The 15,407-nt window shown below is 43.8% G+C and overlaps 1 protein-coding gene across 2 annotated transcripts in view; it reads right to left on the bottom strand.

Moving 5' to 3' along the window:
• ASZ1 (ankyrin repeat, SAM and basic leucine zipper domain containing 1) overlaps nucleotides 1-13,364 on the bottom strand; it is a 37,493-nt gene extending 24,129 nt beyond the window's left edge. The window contains exons 1-4 of one of the 2 annotated variants that reach the window (XM_081928990.1): nucleotides 13,072-13,364; nucleotides 11,199-11,298; nucleotides 7,403-7,525; nucleotides 5,945-6,056 (exon numbers count right to left, since the gene is read on the bottom strand). In XM_081928990.1, coding sequence (XP_081785116.1) covers nucleotides 5,945-6,056; nucleotides 7,403-7,525; nucleotides 11,199-11,298; nucleotides 13,072-13,179 — 443 coding nt within the window. In that variant the 5' untranslated portion in view covers nucleotides 13,180-13,364. The remainder of the gene's footprint in view (nucleotides 1-5,944; nucleotides 6,057-7,402; nucleotides 7,526-11,198; nucleotides 11,299-13,071) is intronic. The other variant, XM_081928989.1, reaches the window with a different exon arrangement.
• Nucleotides 13,365-15,407: the final 2,043 nt, after the last annotated feature.

Below are 15,407 nucleotides of genomic sequence, written 5' to 3'. Positions count from 1 at the left end.
CTGTCTCCCTTTTCCCTTTGAATTGCTTTTGCATGTGAAGTAGATGCACGATCTGAAAGCGAAGAAGAAAGGGAGCTCCCTTTTTGGAGAACTTGTAACCTATAACCCAAGAGGATTAACACTCTTTCAAGTGCAATACAAAGCCCAAAGGTTCCAACAGTTAAGTGTTATTGGCTCAGCTCCAGTGATAAAAGAGTTCAGCATTATCAATAGAGCAATGGAAACTACACAAAAAGAAATGTTTCCTTTGCAAACTCAAAAGAACTAAGATGGCACAAGAGATCCCTGCAAATAATGTACCAAGTTTCATTGATATCAATAGCCATTGTTTTATAGTACTGCCACTCAGATATGTGCTGTGCTCTGCTTGTTCTCTATGAATTCATTCTGACTCAAAGTACAGTGGTACCCCGCAAGACGAACGCCTCGCGAGACGAAAAACTCGCAAAACGAAAGGTTTTTTCGTTTTCGAGTTGCCTCGCAAGACGAATTTCCCTATGGGCTTGCTTCGCAAAACGAAGCTTGCCCCGGGGACAGCGGGTCTTCTCTTTTGAAGCAAGGGGCGGCGGGGAGATCGCTTCTCCCCACCGCCCCTTGCTTCAAAAGAGGTCCGGGGGCAGCTCTTCCCGCTGCCCCCGGACCTCTTTTGAAGCAAGCGGCTGCGGGGAGATCGCTTCTCTCCGCAGCCGCTTGCTTCAAAAGAGATCCCGGACCTCTTTTGAAGCAAGCGGCTGCGGGGAGATCGCGTCTCTCCGCAGCCGCTTGCTTCAAAAGAGATCCCGGACCTCTTTTGAAGCAAGCGGCTGCGGGGAGATCGCGTCTCTCCGCAGCCGCTTGCTTCAAAAGAGATCCCGGACACCTGCCCCAGCCGCTGGGCTTCGTAGCGCTGCTGCGAAGCCGGGCGGGGGGGGCGGGAACACCTGCCCCAGCCACCCCGCTTCGGAACGCTGCTCCGAAGCGGGGTGGGGGGGCGGGAACACCTGCCCCAGCCGCCGGGCTTCGTAGCGCTGCTGCGAAGCCGGGCGGGGGGCGGGAACACCTGCCCCAGCCACCCCGCTTCGGAACGCTGCTCCGAAGCGGGGTGGGGGGGCGGGAACACCTGCCCCAGCCGCCGGGCTTCGTAGCGCTGCTGCGAAGCCGGGCGGGGGGCGGGAACACCTGCCCCAGCCACCCCGCTTCGGAACGCTGCTCCGAAGCGGGGTGGGGGGGCGGGAACACCTGCCCCAGCCGTCGGGCTTCGTAGCGCTGCTGCGAAGCCGGGCGGGGGGGCGGGAACACCTGCCCCAGCCACCCCGCTTCGGAACGCTGCTCCGAAGCGGGGTGGGGGGGCGGGAACACCTGCCCCAGCCGCCGGGCTTCGTAGCGCTGCTGCGAAGCCGGGCGGGGGGCGGGAACACCTGCCCCAGCCACCCCGCTTCGGAACGCTGCTCCGAAGCGGGGTGGGGGGGCGGGAACACCTGCCCCAGCCGCCGGGCTTCGTAGCGCTGCTGCGAAGCCCGCGCCCCCCAGCCTTCAGAAGAGGTCCGGGGACAGACTGTCCCCGGACCTGGTCTGAAGGCGGTTTCCCTAGGAACGCATTAATTGATTTTCAATGCATTCCTATGGGAAACCGTGCATCGCAAGACGAAAAAACCGCAAGACGAAGAGACTTGCGGAACGAATTAATTTCGTCTTGCGAGGCACCACTGTACCATACTGTATAGAGGGCTCCTATCAGGTGCTGTAATGTAGCTTTATGAAGGCTGAGTCTGATGAACATCTAAGTTAAGCATTAAGGAAACAATATTGGGGGCCCAACCAGGGTGTGGCATTAGTCAGTGAGGATCCTTGCAGAATCTGTCTGCAAAGCATTTTTATTTTGCAATTTGTTTTTGTTTAGTCGTGTCCAACTCTTCGTGACCCCATGGACCAGAGCACACCAGGCACTCCTGTCTTCCACTGCCTCCCGCAGCTTGGTCAAACTCATGCTGGTAGCTTCGAGAACACGGTCCAACCATCTCATCCTCTTGTCGTCCCCTTCTCCCTGTGCCCTCCATCTTTCCCAACATCAGGGTCATTCCCAGGGAATTTTCTCTTCTCATGGGGTGGCCAAAGTATTGGAGCCTCAGCTTCAGGATCTGTCCTTCCAGTGAGCACTCAGGACTGATTACATTAAGAATGGATAGGTTTGATCTTGCAGTCCATGGGACTCTCAAGAGTCTCCTCCAACACCATAATTCAAAAGCATCACTTCTTTGGCGATCAGCCTTCTTTATGGTCCAGCTCTCGCTTCCATACATCACTACTGGGAAAACCAGAACTATACGGATCTTTGTCAGCAAGGTATATGCACTTTTCCCAGGCTATATGTCTCTGCTTTTTAAGATGCTGTCTAGGTTTGTCACTGCTTTTCTCCCAAGAAGCGGGCGTCTTTTAATTTCGTGACTGCTGTCACCATCTGAAGTGATCGTGGAGCCCAAGAAAGTAAAATCTCTCACTGCCTCAATTTCTTCCCCTTCTATTTGCCAGGAGGGGACTAATTCTGCAACCCTCTAAAAGGGGGGTTGACTCTTGAGTAATATGGGTTGACTCAAGTTCAATAGGGAGGGTGAACACATTAGAATTCTCTCTCACATGACATTTATGTACATCGAATGGATTTAAGAATTTATGTATTAAATTTATTCCAGAGGTTACGTCTCATGAATAAGGAACTCTAAAAAGGTAACAAGATTAAATACATGTAGTATTGTTTAAACCCTTCAAACTTATGGCTGATATTTTTCTTCTAGGGAGCAGATTAAAGACATATACTATGATAACTGTTCTGTATCTCTGCTTTGGTGTCATTGATAGTAGGATTTATTACCTAAAAGATAAATGCAACACTTTTCCCAGGCTATATAGATGTAGTTAGATGTGCCATTAAACAAAGTTAACTATCATATAATAAAACCAAGGCCACTGAAATAACACAGTAGAGCTGGCATGATACTATCAGCAACAATAAATATATTCTGTTAAATTTTAATGTGTTAAGTAACTAGATAAAAATCTCAAACATTAACCAAGCTATCAACAACAACAAAAAGCCATACACTGTCCCCATTTACTTGAAATTTGCACTGAAAATACAGAGTACTGCTAGGTTGGCAGAAGCAGGGACCGAACAATGCCTGTTTTCTGGTCATGGGAGTGAAGCTGGAAAGGGTGGAGCACACTTTGGGGCTCCCCAGATGCATTTTGGATGGTGCACCTGAGCAATGAGAAATGGTACTAAGGCCAGACAACAGAAACCATATTGGCCCAAATATAAGCTGCACCCGCAAATAAGCCGCACCTTTAAAATTCGGAGAGCGGGGGGAGAGAAAAAAATACAATAGCCAAAGGCGCTCCCTTAAAATTCCGCAGGCAATCACATCGGTAAATGGCAAATGTAGAAGAAAATCCTATGAGTACTAAAGAGGACCCGCAGTATGTCCCTCGGGTAGGACGGGTGCCGCTTCCCCACGCTCCTGGTGCCGCTTGCCACGTTCCTGGCTGCATGCTGGGCAGGGGGAGCCATGCAGCGTTGCTTGTGGTTTTCCCCCTTCCCAACCTGGGGAGAAAGGACTAGGGACTGCATGCAGGGCGGGCGCCGCTTCCCCACGCTCCTGGCAGTTTGCCCGCAACCCCGGCTGCATTCTGGGCAGGGGTGGGGGCGCTGCATTGCTGGTGGCTCCCTCCTTCCTGGCCTTGGGGGAGAGGACGGAGGACTATATGTGGGGCAAGTGCCGCTTTCCCATGCTCCTAGTGTGTTTGTCTTGTGCTCCTGGCTGCATACTGGGAAGGGGGGGAGCCTTCCCCCTTCCCTGCTTCCTCCCTTTCCCGGCTGGAGGGGGAAGGGCGGGGAAGCTGTGGGCAGGGGCTGCTTCTCCACATTCGTGCCACGGTAGCCGCACTTTAACTTTTCATGGTCAGAATTTAGAAAAAAAAGTGTGGCTTATATTCGGACCAATAGAGTATCTACAATGCCAAAGATGCCCTAAGTAAAACAGCCACTACTTGAGGCTCTTTCAGGGGAAAATGAAGAGACTCTGAGTGCATGCTCCTCAAGTTCAAAGAGGAGACAACAACGGAGGGAAGGCAAGTTAGGCCTCAATACCCAAACCGTCCATGACCTACTTACTGCTTACAGAGAATCTTACCAGCAACAAAAAGGAGCTCTTGGAGAGGTCTGGCAATGCTAATATTAGGGAAATATGTTCAATGAGTATTGTGTGGAGTCCAGGTGGTGAGGGGTGGGCATCAAAGGTCTCAGTGGGCTGGGGTACTTTTTCCCAAAGGAAATCTATCTCTGCACAGAAGCCACTGAACAGCCAACAGAATAAGCCTCTGTGGTTTGTGGGATTGGGGCGAACAAAGAGCATTTAACAAAAGGTAACTGTTTACTACAGTAAGCACATAACCACATGGTTCCCTGTACTGTCCATCCAGAGTAGAAATAATTTTACCATTCCCTTGCTCCCCTGGATTTCTGATTGTGTAAAGTTCTCCTCAGTAGTGGGTAGATAATAAAACAGTGTTACAGATAATCAACTACAGTGGTACCTCTGGTTAAGAACTTAATTCATTCCAGAGGTCCGTTCTTAACCTGAAACTGTTCTTAACCTGAGGTACCAGTTTAGCTAATGGGGCCTCCCGCTGCTGCTGCGCCGCGATTTCTGTTCTCATCCTGAAGTAAAGTTCTTAACCCGATGTACTACTTCCAGGTTAGCGGAGTCTGTAAACTGAAGCGTTTGTAACCCAAAACGTTTGTAACCCAAGGTCCCATTGTACCAATGTGGGTCAGTGTGAATGAGGGCTTGGTAACACCAGGAACTAGTCAATTGCCTGGTAAGCTGTGATAAGGAGGCATCACCGTCATGAAAGTAGGCATGGAAATATTTATAAATTGGAAGTGAACAAATTGTCTCTCCGCCTTCCTCACTTCTGATTCACTGCAAATGACAGTATATGTGTACATGTGGGCACGAAGGTTAGTGCAATTTTGAAGTCTCGTAATGTTAGTGGACTTTCTAGCAAATTGGCTGTGTCCAGCAAGAGATAAGCTCTGAACAGATGGGAGATTTCCATAGCAAACAAATACGCTAATATTTATATCCTGCCTGACAACAGTTTCCAAGATGGCTGAAAACTAGTGGAAATTAATATAGAAAATGTAAAATTCTTTTAAAAATACAGTGGTTAGTCATGGAAGGCTTTAAAACAGGGGTGGCTCTCCAGATGTTGCTGGACTCCAATCCCCATCAGCCAGCATGTCCAGCGGTCAAGGATGAGGGGAGTTTTGGTACAACACCACCTGGAGGGCTATTTCTGCTTTAATGGAACAGTTACGGAAAATGTTCACTCTTCAGGTCTAAGATATTATCACTGCCAATGTTATAGCTATTTAGCTTAGGAAAATAGTTTACTTTTCAAGAGGAGTGGAAAATTTAACAAGATAGTGTTTTTATAGTATTTGAGAAACTAGAAAGCAGCAGCTCTGAAAGAAGTATCCTCCACACAACGAACATTGTAAGTGGATGTAACATTCAAAATGCATTGAGCTTCTAGTCCTCAATCAAACCTGTTCTTCTACAGCAAAACACTGCATGCTGAAAAATTAGATTGCTTACTGGATCAACAGCAAAGTTTAGCCAATACAATGAAGTAAGTTCAAATCTTTTATCGAGTTTCTCAATGCAAATGGTTAACAAATATTACAAAACCATTTGGAGGGCTACTTCAGAAGAGGACAAAAGGTTTAGGAGAAAACAGTACCCACATAAGGCACTGTCAGCAAACAGAAACATTGGTAGTACATATCAGAGAGTGAAGGCCAAAGACTTACTCAAAAGTTATCTATTGGTAGTAAACATGACAGAACAAGTTCAATTAAAAACGACTATAAGTCAGAAATTTGGAGATAATGTTGTTCGCTTACCTACAAGCAGCATTAGGGTTAGCATTTCTTGAGAGAAGCAGTTCTACACACTTTAAAATCTGCTCTTCTGAAGTATGTGCTGTACATGCAGCCATCAATACTGTATATTGATCTAAATGAAAATTATACAAATAACCAATGATTCCTATAATAAAACCAGACATCATAAAAAATAAGTGTGCAAAGACCAATGCTCGTTACAAGCACAATACACAGAAAGCATCAACTGCATTTAATTGGAAATGGAGAATTCATAACATTAAATTTGTTTAAATTTCAAGGGAAATTTCCTACTGGTCTCAATTTGAAATTTAAAGTGTAAACTTTAAATGCATATTTAAACTCAACTACAGGTTGCTAGATTTAATACTTATTTAAAACTACGTTCTTTTATTGTACCTGAACAACCATAAATATGTTAAAATACTCCATATAGTTTTTTGTCCTTGTGTTTACAACCAGTTTTGGATAAAATCAGATTCATAGAGGATACTCCATTATATGGCACTTGTTAGATAAGCAGGTAGCATCAGTGTCGAGAGGTGCCTCTTTCCAGCTTTGGCTGGTTTTTTTCAACACCCCTTCCTAATGAAATGAAATGCTAACCATGGGCATTCATGCTCATGTGACCTCAAGCTAGTGAAGACATGGCTGTTTAAAATGACCTTCAGCTGAATATTTCCTGTTATTTTAAGCTTAGATTCTAATGGCTGTTTGATAATTATTGTGATCCTGGTTTTTATACTAATATTTGGATTGAAAAATTAGCTGCCAATTGCTATTAATTAAACTGTTATATCCAGAGACTACACTGTCCCTTCGGCTCTCTGCGTTCCACCAGGTTTCCATTGTGCCTACTATATCCATGCTCTCCTTTATAACCAAGCACTCAAACTTTCCCAACTCAGTTCAGACGCTTCTAGTATTACCATATAAAACCTATACACTTGTGTCTTTTTCCAAATATTTCTGATATGTGTGTTTTTAAGTTACAGCACTCCAGACGCCTTGAACTGCTGTCATTTTCAATGCCTACTTCTGCCCCTTCCCCATTTGGACAATCAAACTTTTTCACCCTCATCCCATATTGGAACTAGATTCCCTCCTTCCCTGAAATATAATACAATTTTATTATTTGTACGCCGCTCATCTGACTGGGTTTCCAGTCTCATTCACCATGACAGTGGAGGAAGTGTCAACCCTGGGAGTGGGATATCACTATCATGTCTCTGAAGGCTTCATCCACCAACCTCTGCCTTTGGCCTCAAAAGAACAAAAAATGAGGCGCTCATTGTACCGAGCACACACCCAGAGTTTCTGTCCGGCAGATAGACAGTCATACATGTAACATTCTGTACAATACACTGGATAGCCCCCACACTCCTGCTGGATTTCCACCTGCATACCTTAAGTCCTAAAACAAATGCGTATAAGAATAGCTGATTTACTAAGGCTTACCCTTATCAAAGCTTGCATTTGAACCTCTGTTCAGAAGGATTTGCATGAGTTCCACATTTGAGACACTTGCAGCATACATCAGAGGAGTCCATCCAAACTTAAAAGTAGAATCCACACTTACACCTGCAATGATTTTATATACGCAAGAGTATACACAGTTAATAAAAGAGAGACTCATACATTGTACTACTCTCTTTAGATACAAATTCCAGAGCTCGGCAAAAGTTATCTCGCCATTCAGTATGCAGTCTTTAGCTGCAGAGATCAATGGCAGTAGAGGTGGTTGAAATACCTGTTGGAGCAGGGAAACTACTCTGAAGAATACCTGGCCCCAATATTTTGCCTTTCCTAATACTATTATCAAGAAGGCTGGGGGAAAGGCTTTATGTATTAGAACCTGTGCCCTCTCTTACATTTTGCTGGACTACAACTCTCTTCAACCCTGACCACTAGCAATGCTGGCTAGGGTTGGTGGGACCTGGAGAACAACAACTGGAGGGCTACAGGTTCCCCATCCCTGTTATGCATCATTATCTACTCCACTGTCTCAGAACTCTACCCTTTGCCCAGAGCAATAGCAGCAAGTACACCTGACAAAAGCTCAGGTGAGAGTGCCCCCAGGATCTTACCTTACCCATCTCCGCTATTGCAAGTATGAATACAAAGTCACATTTTTATATCATTGGCAGCACTTGGTATTCTAGATCTCTCAAGGTGTTATTAAAATTCAACTCATCAGATTACATTGCCTGGCACAATAGAATTTGAGACATTGTCTGGATTCTGCCACCAGCCAGGTGATCTGGGCAGCACATCCTGTCTCCTACAAGGATCACCATGGTAAGGGGGAGATCATTCTGGCCGGACCAATCAGCTAATGTAGAAGAACCTGCTCCAATGCTAGCTTTCTTCCATCCATTCCTTTTTGTATTGTGCATTTACACTGTGACTGTGGAAGCAGACAATCTCTTATTTTTTATTTACTCATTTATAATCACTTAGAAAATTACAGATACTTTATAAATGTTAAATACTAATTACCTGCAAGAACCAGCAAAAATAACACTTTAGCCATGTGGAATCCTCCACATACAACTTAACAAAAAATAATCTTTAAATCACTTTTACTAAGGGGTTTAGGTACAGAGATCTATAGCTATTTTCTCTAGCCCATCCTTGTATCTCTATTCTAATTCCATGAAGATGAGCACAAGGGGCAGCAGGTGACAGACCCTGTCTCTCCTCATCAAACCTCCCTGGTTCCCAGGATGACCATGCAAGAAGCGATATGCCCACGTCCATGGCTAGCACTGAAATGAAGCAGACCAGCAGAGGCAAAACTCTTTTGTCCCTCATCCATCAGCCTGCTTAGCAGAACACAATTAGATAGACAGATAAGACAGATAAATCATGGAAGCAACTTTTCTAGTTTGATATACAAGGTGATTCTAAACCAGCTTTCTTTAACCTTTGGTCCCCAGATGTTGTTAGACTACAATTCCTATCAACCCTGGCCATTGTTGCTCAGCCAGCTGGGAATAACAGGCACTGTTCTTTGACAACATCTGAGGACCAACAGCTGAAGAACTTCAGCTTTTTCAGACCAGAGACCTACCTGTAACCCAATGTGCATTTGGGGATTTGTTTGGTGGCAGTGCTGCTTCTGTAATTCACATTAGGTCAGGCTAAGGCCCAGTACTGGGTCTTGACCCACTAGTTGAGGACTAGTGCCCTAGGCCACTTGCACAAAGTCATATGCACTCATATTTCACAATCATTTGGACAATCACTAGAAAGTTGCTGAGCTCCTTGAGAACCTTTGCTCTCTTCATGTTATTTCTACGAGCTAGTAGAAATAATAGTAGTGTTCCAAAACGTACCAGCATCTTTTGTTTGACTAGCTAGGCTTTGACGCCATGAAGAAAATGGTCCACAAATAAAGCTTGAAGTCAGCATAGAAGAGGAGAAAGTTACGTAATCACTTTATCTTCTCTTATTGGACTAAGAGTATTTATTGGCTGAGAAGTCATTACTTACAGGAAAGCTGCTATTTTTATGGATAGAAAGCTCTCAAGTTGAAAAGGTGAAGTAATACCTTAGGAGATTAAGATAAAGTTCCATGAAAAAACTCTTATCTTAGAATATTTCAACATTTTTGACACTTGGGAAGAAGTATAACAGGTCAATACATCATTCCTAACTTATGTTGCAATACCCCAGAATTACTGGATTCAGTCATTAGCAATCCAGAATTACGAAGACTTCTCAGCATTTGCTGGTGTGTTAATTTCTACAATGTAATCTTGATTCACAATGAATAAAACTCACATTGCCATATCAACAGCAATCATGCCCCAGTATTTTTTTAATTTCTGTGGGGCTTTTTCCTCAAAAACTGAGTAACCTGGTAAAATCAGTACTTGATACTTTTACAGCCCAGTCCTATTCAGAAATAAGTTCCAGGTAAGCAGGCATAAAGAGAAAGAAACTGACTACATTTTGAAAACGTATTTAAATATATGAGTAGCAGTAATAACATTTTTGGAAATTCTATAAATCTATCTAACCATCTTTACTACAGTTTCTCATAATTCTAGTCTGTATAAAGTAGTGTCCCAGAGATGGAACACCACTTGGCTATCACAATGACTATCACATTTATGCAGAAAACTGCATGTACCCTGCTAGATCAATAAGTATGTCTATTTCACCACACATAATGGAAATCCATTGCCACCTGTAGCTTACTAATGTGTACATAGACAAAGCACTCAGCACTTGAAACATGTTCAGTAATGTCAAATGACTCTTTTTAAAAAAAGTATTTCCTGAAATTAGGTTATTTTAACCTGATAGCTCAAAATTAATTTTCGTGGCAGGAGTGGGGAACTGAATCTGTCAATGGGACAGAGCATTCAATTCCACACATGTGGGCCAGAATTGATAAGTGGAATTGCCCACCTGCCAATCACCAGACATCACAGTGATGCCAGGTGGCCCTTTTCTGCCTGCACAATTCAAAACCAAACTGTGCAGAAGACGTGCCAACTGTCAGCCGATAGGCAGGCCTTGTGGAACGCTTTGCAAATGATTGCCAGGTGCCTCCAAACCACCTTTAATCAAATCTTTACCCGCTCCACACCTGACATCCTATATAATGGACAGGTGGGCATAGCTTGAACAAAATGGCATCATGGCTCAAATAGAGAGGCCTGGTGAGCTTAAGGCTAGAGGTTCTCCTCCCATTTTACAGCTTCCATTCCCACTATAATATCTGGACTTCATATTTCAAAATCTCTGTTAATTAAATAGCTAAGTCTAGATTTTTCAAATCATTTGCTTTCAAAGTATTTTCTAAAGTGCTGTATTATGAACATAGCTGGAACCTTCAACATGTAAACAAGCAAATCCAATAACTTTCAGCCATTGGTCAAGAAATTTGTTCTAGTTCCAATCCATAAAGCATCAGGTGAGCTACACGTGCAGCGAAACGTTTCCACATTCCTGCTTTTGACAGCAGCCTGCCATGTTGGCCAACAGGCTACCAATAAAAGTCAAGAGACTATGAGAAGCAGCAGAACTCAAGAGGAATTGCTCTTGGTTAAAAGAAAGGCGAGCAACTCCAGTGCACATTTGCAAGACCTTACATTTGCTCAAAGGAGCTCATAAGATTCCTCTATGTACCTATGTGAAGAATAAAGATTTACCTTATAGTAAAAACAACTTCTCAGAAAACCTTTCAAAATCTATTTTATATACACACATCAAATTAAAACAGACAATCCATTAATCTTACCTGAATTTAAAAGCTCTTCAATAGCAGGCAAGTTTCCAGCCAGCAATGCTTTCTTCAATGCTTCATCTTTGTCATTTGACTGCAATAGGTCATCCAGTTGCTAAACAGGAAAATTATTACATTGGTTTAGTGATTAAATATTTAGTTATTTTACACTTATATTCAACCTTTTTTCCAAAGTTCTCCCTACAACAAGTTCAAGGCTGCAAACAATATTTATTAAATTTCTATATAGTGGATGCTCGGGTTGTGAATATGATCAGTGCGGGATGCACGTTTGCAACCCGCAGCATTCGCAACCCGCAGTGGAGTGTCTGCGCATACACAAAGTGTGATTTGGCGCCTCTGCGCATGCGTGACCGCTGAAACCCGGAAGTAATCTGTTCCGGTACTTCCGGGTTTCTGCAGGTGCATAACCCGAAAAAACACAACCTGAAGTGGCTATAACCCGAGGTATGACTGTACTGCCCTTCATTTGAGGATAGCAGGGCGGTTTACAATACATTCTCCCTACTACTACCATTTTATTCTCACAGTCCACCTTGGAGGCTTATTAAATGGAATTACGTGACACATCAGAAGCAAATAAATGTGGAAAATGTAAAGTGCACCCACCCTGTTGAATTGTGTCACAGCATCCATTCCCACTTTTCTTGCCAACTGTACAGTCATACCTCGGGTTGAAGTTGCTTCAGGTTGAGTGTTTTCGGGTTGCGCTCCACGGCGACCCGCAAGTAACAGAACGCATTACTTCCAGGTTTCGCCGCTCGCACATACGCTCAAAATGATGTCATGCGCATGCGCAGAAGCAACGAATCGCAACCTGCGCATGTTGCGTTTGCTTCAGGATGCGAACGGGGCTCCGGAATGGATCCCATTCGTATCCAGAGGTACCACTGTACTATATTCTGTGACTCTTGGTTTATGATTCCTCTATTCTTATAATTTGAAAATCCAATAAATATGACTTTTTTTTCTTTCTCTTTTGTAAAGCACACCTGGCTCTACTCCAAATTTCAAAGAGCAGCACACTACACCTTGGAGGCTTATTAAATGGAATTGCATCGACACAACTGAAGCAAATAAATGAGAATTATAAAGGGCACTCTGTTGATTGTGTTGTGGCACCCATTTCCCCACTTTTCTCAACAGCTGTATACTGTATCTCTTGCTTTATGGTTCCTATATTGTAGCCCATGGGCGTAGATGGGATTTTGGTGGGGGGCAGCAAAAAGTTGTGGGAGGTCACATTTAAAAAGTTTTTTTGGAAGGTCGCGGATGTTTCCTTTAATATGTAAAACCAAAAACCAAAGACTTTGGTTGGGGCGGGGCAGGCTTTATTATTTTATTATTTATTTATTGAATTTATACACTGCCTTATACCTGAAAGTCTCTACTGAGGGGGCAGGGACAGAACCTCAGCTTGTTAAAAGTGTTTCTATTGCTTTTTAATACTTTTGGAGGATTTATTGGGCGACGCCCATGTTCTAGCCTCTGTTACTTATATTTTGAACATCCAATAAAACCAATTTTTAAAAAAATGCAATATCCACTATCTATCTACTCCGAATTGCAACTGCTTGTGACCCGCCCCCCGCCCCCCCCCAAAATAACACCATGGCAAACTCTGGGCACTCAAAATAGATGCCCTCGGCCGTGAAACTCTCCACACAACCTACCTCACAGGGCTGTTACAAAGTTACAAAGGGGGGGGGGGCAAAAGAAAAGGGCTCTGCCTCGAGCGCTTCAGGTCAGAAAACACCTGAATATAATAAAATGACTGTAAGAGGGACGCAAGGGAACCGACCCCAAAGGGCCTTTTGAGTTGGAAATTGTGCCCCCTGGAAGCGCCTCAGGCCCAGGCCTCCCTTACGTGCTTCTGAGGCGTCGCCTCGACGGACCCGACGACCCAGCCGTCGTCGTCGCTCTCGCTGCTCTCTTCTCCGGCTGGCACCGCGAGGGAGAAAGCGCCGCTAGCCATCCTTCCTCCTCCTCCGCCGCCTCCTCTCACTCGACGGCGACCGCGCCGTTAAAAAAATAATGCGGGTTTCTGTTTCTCAAATCCCCACGCCAACCTCTAACGCGCAGGCGCAGAAGGACGGGGACGCAGGGCAGCAACCGCATATGAAAGCGGGAAAGTTGAAACGCCCAGAGAGCACGAGGGACGGTTGGCGCAGTCCATCTTCGAGGAGACGTGGGGGGGTTGCCTCCTGTTGAAATGGTGAATTTATTCTAGTATGTTAAAGTACTAAACGCCCCTGGGCGTTCAAGTGGTACATCGGGATTTGGTTTTTTTGAGGGGGTGGGGAGTGGCTAGAACCCAGCACCAGGTTTTTGTGGTAAAATTATTATTATTATTATTATTATTATTATTATTATTATTATTATTATTATTCATTTGGTTTTACCCCGCCTTTTCCCCTTATGGGACTCAAGGCGGCTTATAGATAAAAAAACAAAACAAGAATCACAACACAGAGAGGGAAAAACATATAAACCATTAAAAACAATGAAACATGAACAGAATTAAAACTGTACATATAAAAAAAGCAATGATCTACTGTCCTGATGGGGTGCAAGCTGTGAAATCAAGACTTGCATGAGTTGTCCTAGAATCTACTCCTTGTGGATTTATCCTTCATAGTGACTGGAGTATTGCTGTTTTGTTTTTGTTTTTTACTGTGTGAACAGTAAATGTAATTAATTGCCATTGGGGCTCAGTGGGATATAGCCTTTAACTGTGCTTACCTGGGAGTAAGCCTCATTGAATTACATGGGACTTTCTTCCAAGTAGTCAAGGTTAGCATTGTGGCGTGTGTGGTAAGCTTGGGTAGAACTGTTAAGGACTGGAAGTTTCTTACAGACTTTTCACATGAAAGAGGAAATGAGCTTGAAATATCGGGATTTGAAGATGGAAAAAATACTGGTTTATAGAATGGTTGGATTTTAAGGAATGAATATCACATGTAGCTGCAAGACAGAGGGATGGAAGCCCTTTTATCCTTTTTTATCTTTAGTTTTTTCTTTTTCTTTCTCTTTCTTTGGGTCTCTCCTTTTCTTGTCTTTTCTTTCTGAATTTGTTCTTTTTTAGACTAAATTGTTGTTTTAGTATATTATAAAAATATACTTTGTCATGGGCATGTATTTTATATATATCTATGAATAAGTATCAATAAATAAGGTAATGAAAAAGGAAGCAATTGCTACTGAACAAAGTGGGACTTACTTTTAAGTATATAGACCCATGAAAATTAGCTAGGATTGCCTGAAGTTCCTTCTTATTTGTGTGCGGCTTAAATGGCAATCCTATACATGTTTACTCAGTAGGTCCTTAAATGAAGTTTTAAAGCACACACACATAGACACCCCCCAAAGCAGTTTTACAGAACCCCCCCTGACCCGCCACCGGCTCACAGAAGCCAGTGGCAGGATGGAGGCTGTGTTAAAGTGCTTCCCCTTCCCCAGCCGAGAGAGTCCTGCACCCGCTCCTGCTTGCACAAGAGTAGGAGCAGGAGCAGAGCTGCTCAGCTGGGAAGCCAAAGCCCTTTCTTCCCAGCTGAAACCCTACAGGTAGGGGCATGCAAATAGGAGCGGGGTTGGGGCTGCTCAGCTGTCCCAAGTCTTCTTGTTCTCAGTTCAGCTTTATCTGCAAGACTTCATATTGGCCAGTAATATGGGGGGACGGGGAGATTAAATGCACTGCCTTGATAAATGTCTACGGTTCTTGTGCATTCAAAGCGTACCATAGCATATTTCAAAATGTTCAGCTCGCTGCTCTTAACATGGATAGAAGGGGAAAGATGCATATTGGGTGTAGTATGCAGGATGAATTCATCTTGTCTATTTGCAGAGTGGCATTAAAATATTTGCATTATTTTCTTGTTTCTGAAAGAAAACTATCAGCTCTGCTGTTCCCTATCCTTGTGCTGTTTATAATGAGCCCTGCAGTGATTTTCACCCCTGCATAGTAGCAACTAATTTAGAACATGCTAATAGGTATGAACAGTTCCAATTGTTCCTTTAGCACTTGCAGAAGAAGATGTAAATAAACATTAAAAACAAAACACCAAACAGCTTCCAGTGCTAGTTAGATCCAAAGTAGGAATTCACCTTGAAGGAACAAATGACATTTTTATCCTTTCACAGCATTTCTGCCAGGTGCAGAAACAGAATCATAGAATGTAGAGCTGGAAGGGACCACAAGGATCA

The sequence above is a fragment of the Podarcis melisellensis genome (genome assembly GCF_964234715.1).
Source record: "Podarcis melisellensis genome assembly, chromosome: 10".
NCBI classification, from domain to species: domain Eukaryota; kingdom Metazoa; phylum Chordata; class Lepidosauria; order Squamata; family Lacertidae; genus Podarcis; species Podarcis melisellensis.
This window is presented reverse-complemented; position numbering and strand designations above follow the sequence as displayed.